The 18245-nt window shown below is 46.0% G+C and overlaps 2 protein-coding genes across 2 annotated transcripts; one reads left to right on the top strand and one right to left on the bottom strand.

Moving 5' to 3' along the window:
* Positions 1–5899: 5899 nt before the first annotated feature.
* LOC109747995 (anthocyanidin 3-O-glucosyltransferase) lies at positions 5900–8177 on the top strand. Its single transcript, XM_020307049.3, has 2 exons — positions 5900–6497; positions 7006–8177. Exons 1-2 carry the CDS (start codon positions 5993–5995, stop codon positions 7998–8000), a joined length of 1500 nt encoding a protein of 499 aa, XP_020162638.1. The 5' UTR covers positions 5900–5992; the 3' UTR covers positions 8001–8177.
* A 4635-nt stretch (positions 8178–12812) lies between these two features.
* On the bottom strand, positions 12813–14527 carry LOC109747997 (anthocyanidin 3-O-glucosyltransferase). Its single transcript, XM_020307052.4, has 2 exons — positions 13962–14527; positions 12813–13873 (listed from the first exon to the last, which is right to left on the bottom strand). The coding sequence occupies exons 1-2, from the start codon at positions 14455–14457 to the stop codon at positions 12978–12980; spliced, it is 1392 nt and encodes a 463-aa protein (XP_020162641.1). The 5' UTR covers positions 14458–14527; the 3' UTR covers positions 12813–12977.
* Between the last annotated feature and the right edge of the window lie 3718 nt (positions 14528–18245).

Genomic DNA, 18245 nt, shown 5'->3' with positions numbered 1-18245 from the left:
CTCGCGGCGGTTTGGCAATTGCAAGGGGTGAGTCCTGTTGTGGCCAAAGAGTCTGCTTCGTCTGGAGGCGGCCGGGAGCACACCCACGAGCACGCAGCCTCAGCAAGGTATGAACATCAACACCCCACCTACCCAATTAGCGTCGGCTGTCGTGTTGGGTGATAGCGGACGGGGTGAGGAAGAGGCTCCATTAGTCGCCGATGAAGTCGCCATACATGAGGATGAGGATGTCGATGACACTCAATAGTATCTCAATATTGGCGCCTATGATGACGGAGGATTGATGGCTCAGCAGTATGAGTACGCAGGGTTTGAGCATCATGAGTCGGTGCCTGAATTGCCGCCTCCGGAGGCTGAACGTATTATAGACGACCTTCCACCAAAGAAGCATAGGAAGAGAGCTAGGAAAGGCAACAAAGCTTCTTCTATGATCCAGCCTCCTCAGAGCCTCGGGTTCAAGACCGTATATCTATCCCCGGTGCGGCAAACTGGCATATCCCCGGTAAACCAATCCTACCTAAGGTAGCTGTAGAGGCCACACACGACGATCTAAGGAGACTTCATGACGATGTGCTGTGGAGAGAGAAAAGCCTCATTGCCTCGGAAAATCCAGGATACCCACTCTACATGGTTAATGTGCCGCGGCAAAGGTCGTACATCCACACATTTCCCGCAGAGAAGTTCTTCCCTTGATTCGATTACATCTTCGACATGTTTCACTTGAAGAAGCTGGATTTTACGTTTGTCCACCTTTATGCCTTGTACATGAACTACATCATCGGGATTGAGCAGATACCTTATATCTGTGTCGGTGACCCGTACTTCATGTACGAGGGCTTCTTGGCAGTCTGCGCAAAGCACCGTGAATATGCGAGAGACTAAATCGTCGATTTCATGATCGACAATAAGGACAAGGAGACGATTCTCGTGCCTTATCATCCCTTGTAAGTCATCCGCGCGGATATTCTTCCTTCGATTTTAATCATTCATTTACACGATGGAGGCTAATTAATTTGAGGTGTACTTATTTTGCGCAGCGGTGGGCGCGCCGTCCTCATCATCCTTTACCCTGATACTCCCACGCTCTTTACTTGGACTCATCGAAGAACATGAACAAAAAGGATTACACCCACATCAATTCTGTTCTCGACAGTGCTATCTATTACTACGGCTTGAAGGAGGTCCTCGAAAAAACAGGGATGTTCTACGAGGAAGGGTAAATGTCGCGGGAAGACGTCCGAACAAGCGTAGGCGCTCAGCGTCTCGACTTGAAGCCTTTCACTTCACTCGGGGACTATCTCCCTGACTTGGAAGGATGACACAACATGTTGGAGTGATTAATGATATATGAGAATGTGTCCGTTTAGTCCATACTTTCTCTATGACGAAACTTTGAGTTATGCAAGACGAAACTTTATTTGTGATGTAATTAAACCGTCCTCCTCAACTAGCAAAGATCACTCTAGTTAGGGCATTTTGGGTACGATGAAGTTTGTTATTTATGCTTATGATAGGTTGCTTCTATTTTTGCCAGGTCTGTCTCTTTCTGTTGCTCAACTATATATTTTGCATATCATCGACTCATGTGACAATGCAGGTGCATAGATCATCGATGACGAAGAAGTGCTACGCCAGGAGTATACGACGAGTGGCCGGAGTGTCAGGCCCAGGTGTACCGGTTTCCGGTTTCCGAGCGACAGCCAGTAGTTAGTTTTTAGGTTCACGCTAGTGCGAGAAAGGGATACAAACCGACGCCTCAAGAAGTACTACATTATGTATGATGAGACATGTCATGTAACTTGTATAGCTATATCGTGATTATGATGTTACGACATGATTTGTATTTGATGATATGATGAGACTATTATGTGTATGATATGATAAGCATATTGCATGTTTTTGATATGATTGGAATACTGTATAAAACCTATACAAAAACATCGCAAATACGCGGCAAAAAATATATGAGAAAATATAGTAGTAGCGCTCTTTAGCGTTGGACAGGAAAACGCTACTGCTAAAGCATTTAGCAGTAGCGCTGGTATGGAACGCGCTACTACTAAATAGTTATAGCAGCAACGCGTGTCAACACGCGCTACTGCTAAACGTTAGCTGTAGCGCTTTATCAGTAGCGCGGGTACCCTCGCTACTAATACGCCAAATACCTGCGCTACTGCTAGGCTTTTCCTAATAGTGATGGGTCGTTAAGTATACGAGCATGGAGACGAATTGTCTCATTAATCAAGGCTTTCCTTGGTTTGTCCCAATGTTCCATTGGCTTCAGCCACAGTCACACAGATTGGTACTATGGCAAACATGTATGGACGGGATGGATAGTGCATCGATAAAGAATGGTAGCTGACCCATCATACGCATCAATCAGCTCATTGTTGTGTGAAGATCTAGGGAGCATGCATGTAGATCAACAACACGGCACGCGCGCTTACGCCAGCTAACTAACGCTACACGGCGGACGTAGTTTTGAGGTAGTTTGATATTGGATCATTCGAGAAATGTGAGTTTTATTTACTTCGAAAAAGACTAAGATAGCTCTCACAAGATATCTATCACAGAGGAGTTTATGCAGACAATTATGTGTGATGCACCATACTAACGCAAACTATTGTGTGGATTTCGTTGTGTGGGACGCTATTCACATCTCACACGATTTGTCTCGTACAATTGTTTGTGATAGCTCCCTCGATCGCACACGAGCACTTTTGCTCCACGTGGGTGACTGAAGGAGCTATCGCCGACGATTTATCTGGGTCGTGGGGGTTTAATCCCCCCTATCCCCACGTTAGCAAGGCGACGGTTTAAAAGTGTGTCACCCGGTGTAAAAATTGTTTGCATAAGACTCTTCTGCACTAGTGCATGCTCTTATTCTATCTATGTGCGATGTGCGGTCTTAATACACATGATCTTTAGTAGTGCACAGTGGTGCAGTTCTTTTTTCTGGTAGATGTTGTTTCTGTTTTTCTCCAGGGTTTGTGTGTACATTAATAGGCTCCTTGTCTTGATCTCCTAGGCAAGATCATTTTGTTGTTCATAGATCAAACTAATCTAAGAGAAGGTTAAATTCTTGATTCCACAACCCTGCCTCCTCATTAGGTCCAACAACAACTGGAATCGGCCAGAGTGTGGATAGCTAAATTTGTTGCCTTTTGGAGGCCTTAAAATATACTCCCTCTATAAACTAATATAAGAGCGTTTAGATCACTATTAATATAAGAGCGTTTAGAATACTAAAATAGTGATCTAAACGCTCTTATATTAGTTTACAAAGGGAGTATGATGTGTTGAGAAAACAAGGTTGAGTAGGCCAGGGGTCCTACGACAATATATGCTGTGTTGAGTAACTATCTCTTTGCACTTCATCATCAACCAACAATGGAAGATCGTAAGCTTCTAGAAATTTAAATGAAAATGTGTAAGAAGATAGTAAGCTTCCGGCGACCGAGGCGAGATCCGCCTCACATATTGAAGCATGTCTAGCAGTACGTCAAATGTCAGCTGAAGAACATATTTGCCAAGTGGCTCGGCATCAATACGCTAGAAATGGAGGCCCCGCCCATCACACTGAATAGGAGTAGTCGCAACTGGGGGTGTTGAGAGACATGGTGTGTTCAACTTCATGACCATTGTGTCATGTAGTTGAATTGATATATACCCATCCAGAGAAGTCGGAGATCCATAACAAGAGTAGTGAAACACTTAGTTTTATTACCCCGCAAAAAAAAAACACACTTAGTTTTATTGGAGAATTAACCATGACGAAGAGAACAGACACACTGAGATCTCAATTCCATTATACATACATGGAGGTCGATCGGAGAAGCACGCGGGTTGGGAGAACCTTGTTAACAAAATCTCAATGTGGCAACTAGTATCACGTTGTGATATCTTGGTTATTTGTAGATTCTGCGCGGTAGTATCTTCTAAAAGTCCTCACTAGGAGTAGAATGCATAAACCAATTCTGGCGGTTTCTTCTAGAAGTCACGCGCGCGTAAGTAGGACAGCAAATCATGGGCCGGCAAGCATACCAACATGGAGAAAAATTGTCGCTTTCATCAAGCGGGCCGTGCTTACTTTGTCCCCATGCTAACATCGGCCTCAGGCACAGATCACTGATGAAAGCATGTGTGGACGGCATCAGATCACTGATGTGTGTAGATCAAGGCAGCATGCACATGCACATCCACATGCATGTAGTACATCAACAACACGGCGCGCGCGCCTATGCCACCGAACTACTAACACGGACATGGTCGTTGTATTCCAGATCGAGAGGGAGCATGTCAACAACACCGCACGCGCGCCTGCGCCAGCTAACAAATATAAGGCCGTCCGTCGGCTTCATCAGGCAAAGCTTAGCCATAGCAATCGTGTGTTGACTGCACGGATGGGTGCCTGCATGAGTGGGACGGTGTAGCGGTCGGAAGAGACGAGGCGTACGCCGGGTTGGCTCATTACATTGTGGCGATTCCCTTCAGGATGAAATACCTTGAAATGCGGTTTGTAAAAAAAGACAAATTCATGGCCTGTGAGGATGAATAGTATCATGTGTTAAAAAGTTGTTTGTCGAATGTTTTTTTATCAGGAACTCGCCTAATAGGACATTCCTGATAAAAGCACCCGGCAAAAATTTAGCACTGCGCAAATCTGTCGTTTCCTTAGTGTTATTTAAACTCGGGATTTTTTTTCGTTCCTTCCTTTTCTTTATTTTTATTTCATTCAATTTTTTAGTTTCTTTAATTCATCAAATGAAGCTTATTAGTTTCATGTCAAACTCTAACTTTTTCGGGCGTTCATGTGTATTTATGTCGTTTAATGCATTCTAGAGATTTAGTGAATATAATAAAATCTAAACTACAGGTGCATGAAAAATGGGCCAAATTGGGTTGAACAATCCTATTTGTGTAAATTAGTCTATGTTTAGGCCTTATCCAGTAAAAGAAAAGGAATTCCAAATATTTGAGTGTCAAGGCTCAACCCAAAACATGAAGGTTATTGATTGTTTCAATTCCAAAAGTACAAACGAAGTGTGGAAAACAGTAAACCATGAATGATGTCGTTATATGGCCTTATCCAGTAAAGGTTGTGGTAAAAATGTCAGAAGGTTTTGCAAAAATTGTAACATAAGCTACTTAGAAAGCAGATAATGTTGTAGGAAGAATCAAGAGGGAATGGGTCAAGTTTGAAGACGAAACGACATATTTTTTTCTCTGTTTGTCTTGAAATTTTTGCTGCACTTAACATACATCATTACATGTTCCACGTAAACATTCGGCATTTTTCGTGTTTGTTTGTTTGCTATATTGAAGTCATTTAGTGACATTTTTCTAGCAATTTTGTGAATATAGTTAAAATTTTAATTGCAAGTGCTTGCAAAATTGGCAAAAATAGGCTCGAAATCATATTTGTATTGTTAAGTCTATATAACTATGTTTTGTTCTGATCAAGGAAACGGAAAGGAATTCCAAACTCAGTGTGCCAAGACTCGACCCCAAATGTAAAGGGTGAAGTGCAATGTAGATTCCAAACTATTTTAGAAGTGTCAACTAGGTCCTCGAACTATTCAAAGTGCAAAAAGTGTGTCATCCAGATTCAAAATCAGCTCAACACAAAAGTAACCCAAGGCCTATATTTTACCTAGTACGACACACTTACTCTACATAGAGAACATAAATGATAATTTTCATGGTTTGACAACCAGTAGTTTAAGGACCTACTGTGCACCTCACTCTCTCAAGTATACACTGGAGGAGCAGTTCTACTGTTTGCATGTGAACCATAATTCCCAGTACTCCGGCTAGCAAGCTTGATATGGCATTGTTGGCAAGCGGCAAACCACTTGCATTCACCGGTCTCCGCTATATAATAAGCACTAGAGCGGCGGCTGTATTAGATATTTAGATACAGGACTACGTGAGAGACGGGAGAGCACTGCTGGCTAGCTTCTGTAGCTTCACGTGGTAAGTGTCGAACACCATGGCAGCGGTGCCGCACGTCGTGGTGATCACCTTCCCTTTTGCCTCCCACGCGGTGAAGCTGTTCCGCCTGGCGCGCGCCCTGGCCGCGGCGGCGCCGGCCGCCACCTTCTCCTTCCTCTCCACCGCCGGCTCCATCGCGCAGCTGCAGGAGAAGAACCAGGATGCCCTCGAGGCGAACCTACGCTTCGTGGAGGTGCCGGACGGGTTATTGCCACCGAGCTCCGGTGGCGACGGGCCGGCGCCGCCGCAGAACCATATGGCCCGTCTCGGGCTCTTCTTGGCGGCCGCTGAGGCTGGCGGGGTGAAGGTTGCGCTGGAGACGGCTCGCGCCGCCGCGGGCGGCGCCAGGGTCAGCTGCGTCGTCGGGGATGCGTTCGTCTGGATGGCCGCTGAGGCCGCCGCTGCGGTGGGCGCACCATGGGTCCCGGTCTGGACCGGCGGTCCGAGCGCGCTCCTTGCGCACCTCTGCGGTGACGCGCTGCGTGACGACATCGGCGACAAAGGTACGCATGAACACCATTGATCGTGATGCATTCATTCATGCAGGAAGGTTCTTACGTGAGATCAGGGTATTGGATACCGCTCGAAATTTCGAGATTTACCACAATTTCCGCGTATTTCCATGCCCCTCGGTAAATGGGCATTTCGAGCAAAAAAATCAGCATTTTTTAATATTTTGAATTTAAACTCTCAATGTACAGTAAAGCACGGTATCATCTCAATTATGTCAACATAGTTAGTTCTGGCGTGGTGGTAACAACCTATTTACATGTTCAAAAGGTAGTTGGGTTGAGTTCCCCTTCTTGCATTTTTCTTGAACTAATGTAAGTTCAAGTGCTATCTATATCTATTAAAAAATGGATTATACATTTTGTTCAATATTTCCTCGAAATTTTGTGGTTACTGTGGTAACCGTAGTAACCACGTTTACCAGCCCTCATGGATAAAAATGCCCCATTCGATAACCAAAATAGTGCCTGAGGCTAATGCTTGAAAAATGAATGAATGCAGTGGCGAGCCGGGCGGATGAGCTGCTGACGTCGCACCCGGGCCTCGAAAGCTACCGCGTCCGGGACCTCCCCGACGGCTGCGTGTTCGGCGAGATGCACCTGCCAATCGTCGCCCTCTTCCGTCGCGTCGCCGAGCAGCTGCACGTTCCCCGCGCCGCCACCGCCGTGGCCTTGAACACCTTCCCGGGCCTCCTCCCCGACGACGTCACCGCCGCTCTCGCCGCGGAGCTCCCAGAGGTCCTCCCCATCGGCCCCTTCCATCTTCTCCCAGTGCCCGGCGACGACGACAACGCCGCCGCGGCCGACCCGCACGGATGCCTCGCCTGGCTCGACGGCCACCCCGCCCGCGCCGTCGCGTACGCCAGCTTCGGCACGGTCGTCACCGCCGTGGTAGGAGGGCAGGAGGAGCTGCGCGAGCTAACGGCCGGGCTGGAAGCGTCCGGCGCGCCGTTCCTTTGGTCGCTGCCCAAGGAGTACTGGCCGCTGCTCCCGCCGGGGTTCCTGGACCTCGAGCGCGGCAAGGTGGTATCGTGGGCGCCGCAGGCAGCCGTGTTGCGGCATGCATCGGTGGGCGGCTTCGTGACGCACGCCGGGTGGGCGTCGGTGCTGGAGGGCGTGGCCGGCGGTGTGCCCATGGCGTGCCGTCCCTTCTTCAGCGACCAGAGGATGAACGCGCGGATGGTGGAGCACGTCTGGGGTTTCTGCACCGTCTTCGAGCAGCCCATGACGCGCGCGACCGTCGCGGAGGCCGTATCGTCGCTGCTCGCCGGCGACCAAGGCACCCAGATGCAGGAGATGCGGGGCATGGCGGCCACCGCGTTCGCGCCCGACGGCGGCAGCAGGAAGAACCTTGATAAGCTCCTCAAGATAGTCTGTCCACCACATGAGCACAGCCGTGGTGATCATGTCGACAAGACAGCAGAGGTGACGGGATGCGCACCGACGACACATGGTCTGCTTGGTGCTAGCAGCCTAGCGCACACCGTGGCTGACTGAATTAATCAGTGCTCCCTTCATCTCACAATATAAATTTTTTTTGCAAGTTAGCTCTCTGGATCAATGAGCTTATCGTATCAGTGTCATCATACTCCCCAAAATTAGTGTTTGTATGGCTTATTATATGCCAAAGAACAATCTGCGGAAAAGGGAATGGAAAGGTAGCAAGATTTGTCATTTTTGTGGGCAGCTGGATGAAATTTGCACTTTTTTTGAACACAGCACAGACGCAAGCGCTCATACATACGCGCATACACTTATCCCTATGAATGCACATACGCACACCCTACCTCTATGAGCTCCTCCGATAGACTGAGCCGGCATATCATCTTGAGATTTACGAAGTCACAGTAGGCGCCTCGTCGTCGACGGAAACGTCTCCTCCCACTGAAAGCGCATCGCCGGAAATTCTGAAATAAATCTAGGAATAATGCGAGCACCAGGACTTGAACCCTGATGGGCTGGGGATACCACTGTCCCTCTAACCATCCAACAAGCTAGTCTTGGGCTTTCCGTTTGTATGTAAAATTCTGGATCGTGTGTAGTAATTTTATAATGCATTTCTATATTTATATTTGATAGTATTATTACATTTTTTTTGCGGAAAAAACTTTCAATCTATTCATCTTCAATCATGATAATAGAACGAACACTAGAAATAATAAAAATTACATCCAGATCCGTAAACCACCTAGCGACGACTACAAGCACCAAGCCGAAGGTGCACCGCTGTCATCGCCCCTCCCTCGCTGGAGCCGGGCAAACCTTGTTGTAGTAGACAGTCGGGAAGTCGTCGTGCTAAGGTCCCATAGAACCAACGCACCAGTATAGCAACCGCCGCCGATGAAGTGTGTAGATCGGAAGGATCCAACCTGAAGACACAGGATCATAGGCGAACGACGAACAGATCCGAGCAAATCCACCAAAGACAGATCTGTTGGAGAGACACCTCCACATGTCCACCGACGATGCTAGACGCTTCACCGGAACGGGGGCTAGGCGGGGAGACCTTTATTCCATCTTCAAGGAGTCGCCGCCGTCTCACCTTTCTGAGTAGAACACAAACCCTAACAAAACTCGAAACTAGATATAAAAACGGAGCCCTCCCACGGCAAGGACCGAGATCCACTCCATCTCCATGGCCTATGGCCACCGGAGACGGGGCGGACCGGCGACGGCGCCGGCGGGAGGCAAGAGAAGCCCTAGCTTTTTGGGTCACGCTACGTGAGGTCTGTTTGTGCTGTTCGCATGTGCTGCGCAGCCTTATAGACTCCATATAAGATAGTATAATTACATCGGTACCGTATATGATAGAGAATTGATCCAAGGATATCATGGACTAATAATAAGCACAGAAACTCAAACCTTAACGGGTTTGGTCATATGTAGACCCTTCTTTACATAGCCTCGAATAACACATTTCCAACACTACTTTGTTCCCCTAGCAAGACTCACTTTGAATCATCTTCATGGAGGCGCAGTGCAACCTGTTCCTGCCGGCGGTGGGATCTTGCTCCATTTCTTGGTGTTTTTGTGAGTTGTTTTTAGGGTTTGTGTTCTACTCAGGAAGACGACGCGGTGGCGGCTCCCTGAAGATGGAATAAGATTCTTCCTGCATGGTTCCTGTTTCGATGATGCGTCTAGCGTCATCGGAGGATGTGTGGAGATGTGTCTCGATCGAATCTTTGGTGGATCCGCTTGGATCTGGTCTTTCTTCGTGCATCTATATGTTGGATCCTTCCGATTTATACTTCTCTTCATCAGTGACGGCTGCTGTTCTGGTCCTGTGGGGCCTTAGCACGACGACTTCATGACTGTCTACTACAACAAGTTTGGTCTGGTTGCTGAGTCTGGCTCATTTCCGAGTAGCTAAAGCATTGCATATATATACGCACCAATGCCATTATGAAGCGTACTTCATATACTCCAAGGACAATTTGGAAGTCTATATGTCGCTTCCGACCACCACCACGCACCCATCCCATTCAAGCACGCACCCATCCGTGCAGGTGCTGGCCACACATGGTTGCTATAGCTAGGCGTTGCCGGATGAAGCCGACGCAGGTCGTGAGGACAAATCTGAGACGACGGGCGCGCGTGCAGCGTTGTTGACATGCTCCCTCCATCTCAAAACGGCCTTCATCATCTTATCCCTAAGAAACAACAGCCTTATATTCGTTAGCTGGCGTACGCGCGCGTGGTGTGTTGTTGATAGTATACCAAGGCGTTGATGCGCGTGTCTTGTTCAAAAGAAGAAGAAAAAGCGTTGATGCGTGTGCCAGGACAGCTACCATTCCAAAATCTGTGCGACTGTGCCCTGAATCTGATGGAGCGTGGGGACAAACCAAGGACTATGTCAAAATTCGTCTCCATGTTCGGATGCTTAACTACCGGCCCATAACTTAGTTGTCCTACACCTTCAAAAAAAAAAAAACTAGTTGTCCTACGCGCGCGTGACTTCCAGAAGATACCGCGAAGAGTCGGATCTGCATTCAGAAAATGAAGCGTATGTCGGCATGTGGTTACACGCCAAACAGTTTTATTCATTTTGTTTTTTTATTCATGGCCGATTTTCTTTGAGTTTTCCGTTCAACTGTTTTTTCTCTAAAATTTCAGTTGATTGATTTCTTTCCAAACTACCACCAACGGTACTAAGAAATAACGGCATTCCTAAAACTCGGTCGATTGCACCATCTAGCCGTGCACTTCATTGCAAAATAAGTACGCCGATGTCACTTGACTTAGACTTTGTTAAGTCTCAGTCGACTGAGTTCTAGACACATCCATGAAATAAACAATAGTATATCTTAGAACGGGAAACGTGCGACGATCTACGAATGACCAAGCAATCACAACATGATAGTGGCTTCAATGGGATTTGTTAAATAATCCTTGAATACCATGATAGAACAACCATTATTTTATGTCTTTTCTTTAACTCCCCTAAAATCACTACTGCAGAAAAAGTTATAGACACCAACAAATATTATTCAAGGATTATTGAATACTTCGTCGATACCATGAAATACAATCACCACTATGATTGCCTCTAGGGCATACTTTTCAACAAATTTCTTCTCCCGCGTGGTACCGATACAATAATCCAGTGGTTCTCCGCCTCAGATCATAAATATATTTCAGTGGCAACAACTAAAAAAATTATTTGTAAATAGATTGGAGTCCAGTATATATTGAGCTGGTGGCAGAAAGGGGTAGCAGGGTCGCAAGATGGAGTCCAAAACACACCCTTGGCGATTGCGTGATGAGTATGGGCCCACATTTGCTCATGGCCTTCCCCTTTGGAGGGTCATCGTCTTCCAGGATGTTATGATATCATGATTGTTTTGAGCTCGGGAACATTCTTTAAGGCAGTGACATAAAACATGCAATTTTGCCCTGGCAATTATGAATAGGTTTGTCCAAAGAATATAAAATATTGGATTAGATGGTGACAACTGACAAACAGAAATATAAATTCAGAAGTTATAGTTATGTCTTAGACGTTTCATCCGGTGCACCATATGGCAAATGGTGGGTGAAAATGAGTAAAGCTACACACATGGAGAGGGGTTTCACGGGCAGATTCAACATGGCAGGTTTGGATTGCGTTTCAGTTGGATGAATCGCCCACGACGCCAGAAAATCAGAGGGGGGGGGGGGGGGGGGGGGGGGGGGGGGGGCAGGTTTAGATTGTGGGAAGGCGTCCGTAATTAGCCAGTAATTGCCCGTATCGATGAAGCCCCGCATATCTTGCATCTTTTCCCACAAGGATGAGCATTTCCTTTTTATCCAAGATTAAATCTGGAGTACAAATCTGACTTACAGCTCGCCAAGTCAACAATAGTTGTTAACTAGCAATAATTGGTGATGATGTACAAGCTCAACAATAAGACATGTTTGTGTCTTAGAAAAGAAACATGTGATGTTTAATCCATCAAGATAAATAAAATGGAGCAGCCCAAGTAAACATGCTCAACTCAAGCAACAGTTATGTGAAAAAAAATCACTTGTCCAGATCCAATATTCATGCAACACTTGGCATGACTAGACTAGAAACATATCTGACTGGCACAAGTAGAAGTAGTAGGCTCTGGTCCTAGCAACAAAGCCCGGCACTTATGCATCAAGGGGGCTTTCAAATTGAACGAAATTAGAGACGGGAAACCTTCCCATGGCGGTGTACCTGCATCTACCGAGCTGCTACTGCTAACCTTGTAGATGCAGCCATGTGTCCTCTTTCTGCTGCTGTACCGAAGAACCCCTCCGCTACTGCAGACATAACAAATAACAAATTGTTTTTTAGCTCAAACCAAAAGCAATGGTTGTAGGCATCACTAAACTAGAAATAAATGTGATTGAGAGAATTAGTAGTAGTAAGCAAGCTGCTCTCTTATGTGAATGAGCTCAACTACAAATGTGGCATCACATACCATCCATGCATCACAAACACTAGAAATCAAGGAACCAACAATGCCTATCACTTATGCATCAGGGGTGGGCTACCAAATCAAAAAAAATGAAACAGGAGGAGCTTTCCATGACGTTGCTTTAACTAGAGTGCTAAGGTAGGAAACAAAAATTTGCACTCTCCATGACGTAATCACATTGCTCGTGATTTGGGGCAGCAACGGTATGAGTAATGCTTTTGTCTGATTATAACATGTTGTGGTGTTTGAAAGTCAAATTTATGTTCATATGAGCAGCAAAATGATGAAAAATAACTGGATATCCTTTAATTAGAACAACAATACTATCCAAGGGCATTACAGACTTTTCACTGTCTATACCATAGATAAGCTGAAAAAACATGCAGAAAAGAACTCATTGACTTATTATCTGAAGCTTATTTTCACAGGAGCTCATCCGGAGCTTATTTCCACAATAGCTTATTCTCACGGCAGCATAGCTCAAAAGAACTGGCCCAGGAACTGATGAAGAGACGATCATATATATTGAACCATAGACTCACATGGCAGATCACAGTTCTCCACAGACTAGCTTGACAAGCTTATCTAAGTTTTTTCTGCTACCGCCATCGGGCGCGAACGCGTTGGCCGCCATGCCACTCATCTGTTGCATCTTTTCCCACATCCGGATGCCCTGATCACCGGCGAGCAGCGACGGCACCGCCTCCGCAACGGCCTCGCGCGTCATGGGCTCCTCCAAGACCGTGCCGAAACACCAGACACGCGCCACCAGCTGCGCGTTCATCTTCTGGTCGGTGAAGAAGGGGCGGCATGCCATGGGCACGCCGGCGGACACCCCCTCCAGTACCGAGGCCCACCCGGCGTGCGTGACGAAGGCCCCAACCGACGCGTGGCGCAGCACGGCCGCCTGCGGCGCCCACGGCACCACCTTGCCGCGCTCGAGGTCCAAGAACCCCGGCGGGAGCTGCGGCCAGGACTCCTTCGGCAGCGACCAGAGGAACGGCGCGCCGGAGGACTCCAGCCCGGCTGCGAGCTCGCGTAGTTCCTCCGGATTTCCTGCCACGGCAGTGACCACCGTGCCGAAGCTGGCGTACGCGACGGCACGGGCGGGGTGGCGGTCGAGCCAGTCGAGGCATCCGTGGGGGTCGACGCTGGTCTCGACGGTGTCGTCGTTGCCGGGGAATGGGAGAAGATGGAAGGGGCCGACGGGGAGGCACTCCGGGAGCTCCGCGGCGAGAGCGGCGGTGAGGTCATCCGGGAGGAGTCCCGGGAAGGTGTTGAAGGCGACGGCGGTGGCGGCGCGTGGAAGGTGCTCCGCTATGCGACGGAACAAGGAGACGATCGGCGAGTTCATGTCGCCGGAGACGATGCCGTTGGGGAGGTCCCGGACGCGGTAGCTTCCGAGGCCCGGGTGCGAGGTTAGCAGCTCGTCTGCTCGGCTCGCCGCTGCAAGTGCCATTGTTTGTTTCGAGCATTCAGCTACACACCTATGCTAAGCTTGAATTCATCATCCATCGTGCCATGCAGTGCGTACCTTTATCTCCGACGTCGTCGCGCAGCGCGTCAGCGCGTAGGTGAGCCAGAAGAGCGCTGGGACCGCCGGTCCAGACGGCAACCCATGGAGCCTCCACCTCAGCGGCCGCCTTGGCTGCCATCCACATGAACGAGTCCCCGACGACGCAGGTGACCCTGGCGCCGCCCGCGGAGGCGCGAGCCGTCTCCAGCGCCTCCCTTAACGTGCCAGCCTCAGCAGCCGCCATGAAGAGCTTGAGACGGACCATAGGGTGCGGCGGCGGTACAGCTGGGGCGCCATCCGAGCTCGGTGATAAACCGTCCGGGACCTCCACGAAGCGCAGGTTCCCCAGGAGCGTACTCTTCTTCTGCTGCTCCTGTAGCTGCGCGGCGGTGCAGAGGAAGGAGAAGGTGGCGGCCGGCGCCGCCGCCGCGAGGGCGCGTGCTATGCGGAACAGCTTCACCGCGTGGGAGGCGAAGGGGAAGGCGACGACCACAACGTGCGGCGCCGCCGCCATGGTGTACTCTCGTCTCTCAGTCTCAGTGCAGCACCGCCGTAGTGCGTCTCTCCCAGCATCCCTTTCTCTCTCATTATATAGGCCTCGGCAAGTCGTTTTGTTTTAGCGCTGGAAAACCGAGTTTGGATCTGCCTTGTATGCCAACTGAACGGCGCAGAAAGTCGACTGAATATTTACAAACAAAACATTCAGACTGATGGCGTGCATGCAGTGGTCCTTGTGGTGAAACCAGACCACCCGAATTCAAGTCCCATACTTACATTGGTATTCGTATTTTTTTGAATTTATTTCAGGGTTTTCCATCGACTATAAGGTGCATGCAGTGACTTTGTGAATATCAAGATAATGTGCCTGCTCCAAGGCGTGCGTGCATGCGTCCATATGAGTGGGTGTATGTGTTGACTCAACTCTTCTAAAATATGTAAATTAGTTTAAATTAACTAAAAACGATTTCAACTATAATGAAGATATCTAAAGTATACAATGATTATTTCAAGTAATATTTTGGTGACTATGCCAAAAATAATATTTTGGTGACTAGTAAAAAAAAAGTTCAAACTACTATTTGCCCCCAAAACACATAAGTTTGATTTCCATTATTTCATTAGGTAAAAAATATGTGTAAAATTATTTCAGCCTTATTTAGCTATTCTAGAAATATTTCACATATTTTAAAAAGTGGTAGTAGCTTTTTTAGAAATATTTATAACCAACATTTACAAATTCATGACACATATTTCAGAAAAAACAAACCACATTATTTCAATTGTTGCATAATTCAGATTTGAATAATCTAAATTTCATTTTGCACTAATTACAAATTATCAAAAAATATCTCAATAATTTTAATTTTAATAAAAATTATCATATTTTACTACTTTCACAAACACAGTGTTTCAATAATTCGAAAAATTATTTCCTTCACTATTTCAAAAATTCATAACACACATATTTTTGAAAAAGAAACATCAATATTTAAATAGTTTCACATATTTTTTATTTTAATAGTCTTTTAATATCTAGAATAACTATTGATATCACTGTTTTGAACATATTGCTATAACTGTTTTGAAATACTAAATATTTGACTCTGAAATATGTGTGCATAACTAAATAGGTGATCTGCACCAAGTTTATAGAGGCATTATTATTATATATTATATTATATTTTCATTAATTTTATAGCAATAAATTTTGGTGGCATAGCACAAGGCATTATCTAGTATAACCAAATAAGTGATTGGCACTAAATTCTCTTAACATGCAAACATGTTACCTAAGAAAAGTCCCACTTAAATAAGTAACCATGCATGGGAAATATTTCCCAATCTAGTATTATGCTAATGTTCAACAAATATTTTATAAATATACAATTATTAAATATAATAAATTGTATGTATGGCCAGATTTAGTTCCGATGTTTTTGTTCCATACCAGCATATCTCGCTGAAATATGTTGTAACCAATTTCTGTTGCAACACTTGGAGAATCAATCATCCAATATATATTTACTGACTGGATATTACGAAACTTCAACCATCCGTTCCAGCTGTAATTCGTTTAGTTACTCATGCTAGCTCACTCTTTAGGTGTCAGTCTCCTAATTGTCTTCGCATGTACTCACTCCTCCCAAATTAGTTGTTTTACATTTGTCTAAACTGGTACATCCATACCTAGACACATCTTAGTGTTAGATTAGATACATCCATATCTAAATAAATATAAGACAATTGTTTTGGTACCGAGGTAATATTACCCATCCATATAAAAACCAAAGGACTCAAAACGGATTGACGAGCAGAAGGCGACACTGCTCTTAGATCGAGGGAGCATGCACACGTGCATGTAGATCAACAACGCGGAACGTTCGGGAGCACCAGCTACTAATAAACCTATAGCAAGCATCTAACAAGCATGTGTAGACTGTACGGATTGGTAGGTGCCTGCATGAAAGGGATGGTGGTAGCTGGCCTCACCCGGTGACAACCACCAACCATTTTTCTTTTCTTTTCCAAGACACAACATGTACGCTAAGAGCATCTACAACCCGACTCCTCAAATCCATCACAAACGTCCGGGCAGGCCGTCCGCTCAGTGACTGGTCATAAAAACGCGACCCAATTAGACCCCTCATATCCGTCTCAAACGTCCAGACTAACCGGCACCCTTCATATCCATCTTAAATACAAGGATGATATAAGGGCTCGCGGACGTGCCCGGTCACGTCCGGTCAGTCTGCCACGTATGACGCGACCCCGCCCTGGACCACATTTTATCTTTCTTTATTCATTCTTTTCTTTCTCTATCTTATTCTTCACCAAAACGTGCAAGTGACCCAACATATGAAAAAAAAAATATGAGAAGTGTGGCTGCACGAATGAAAAAGTAGGGGCTCAAAACGGACACGCCCGATCACTGATCGGCCGCGTCGGCATGCGTTTGAGGGGTCGAATTAGAGGTACGTGACTGAAGATGCTCTAACAAAAACTATATTGACAAAAAAACATTTTGGAACATCACAAAAGTTTTACTACGACACACAAAATTTCCCATAAATATCACATACAGATATCACCCATGCTCTTCAGTACAGCTATACCAACTAGCGAAACAAAATGCCAGCAATGCTTATTTTCAATTATTGCATTAATTATTATTCTCAAAAGAAACAATGATCATTATTTGCAGAAGTTACTTGTCGGACTTTTTTTAGAGGGAGAAAATCTACTATTGATCTTAAAAACACTTTTTTTTGCAAAAAAGGACTCATATATTGAAAACATTATAGCCTTGCTGGGTAAAGACCACCATATGGGGTCGACAAAATAATCTGGCTTCTTAGGGCCAGTAGCCTCACTCGGTCAACGAAACCTTTCCCAGCAGGGAGAGCCGAATCTGCTCGCCCTCAACGGCAAACGGCCCTGCGCAAAAAAATAAGGTACACAAAAGAACCACACGTAACTGACGGCAAAAACAATGCATCCAAATGTGCAACATATGACAAGGCTACCAAAGCCAACCTAGGCTAGCTAGGCTAGTTTAGTTATAGCCCATCTGAGCTACGCAACCAAACACACCCTAAAATGTTGACAATGTCAATTTCAAAATAAAATAGTGATCAACCTATGAAATCTCAAGGGATGTAAAAATTGGACTCCTTCTGAAGTACTTTTACTGCTACAACAACAAATTATGGCCAATTGGAGAAGCATGTACATTGAAGTACGAAATTGGGGAGAAAAAGGCAGGAAGGGGGATTATTATATAAAACATTGGATTGTTCGATCTGGAAAAAATTAAAATTGAGGTCCACAAGAAAATTACACATCTCCACAAAAAGACTTCAAATTTAATTAAATGTTCAAACAAATGGTTGAGTCTGAGCCTCAACCAGCCTTTGTGTAAAAGTTGGATTGCAACTGATTTTTATGCTAATGACTCCACCAAAAATTTATACCACATCCGAAGAAAAAATCAAGTTTAAACAAGTTCATCGAGTGTCGTGGAAAAAAATCGGCAAAGGCGAACAATACTAGTGGCCTAAAACTTGGCCGAGCGTTGGCCCAAAAATATTTGTCATAGGTGGGCACACCAACACCTTGCGATCAAGAGCGGCGAGGTGGGACACATGTGATCCTGTTTGTAAATTGTTGTAAACTTTGCCGATATGTCTATGCCGATTGTCGTAACTTTCCAGATTAATTTCCCTAGCGCTAGGTTTATTATGGCCTCTTGACTGAGATCTAACAAAAAAAATCGACAATGTTTCCTGCACTCGCCTAACTGGT

The sequence above is a fragment of the Aegilops tauschii genome, chromosome 1, assembly GCF_002575655.3.
Source record: "Aegilops tauschii subsp. strangulata cultivar AL8/78 chromosome 1, Aet v6.0, whole genome shotgun sequence".
Taxonomy (NCBI): Eukaryota; Viridiplantae; Streptophyta; class Magnoliopsida; order Poales; family Poaceae; genus Aegilops; species Aegilops tauschii.
Note: the sequence above shows the minus strand (reverse complement) of the source record. Positions and strands in the feature narration are given on the sequence as shown.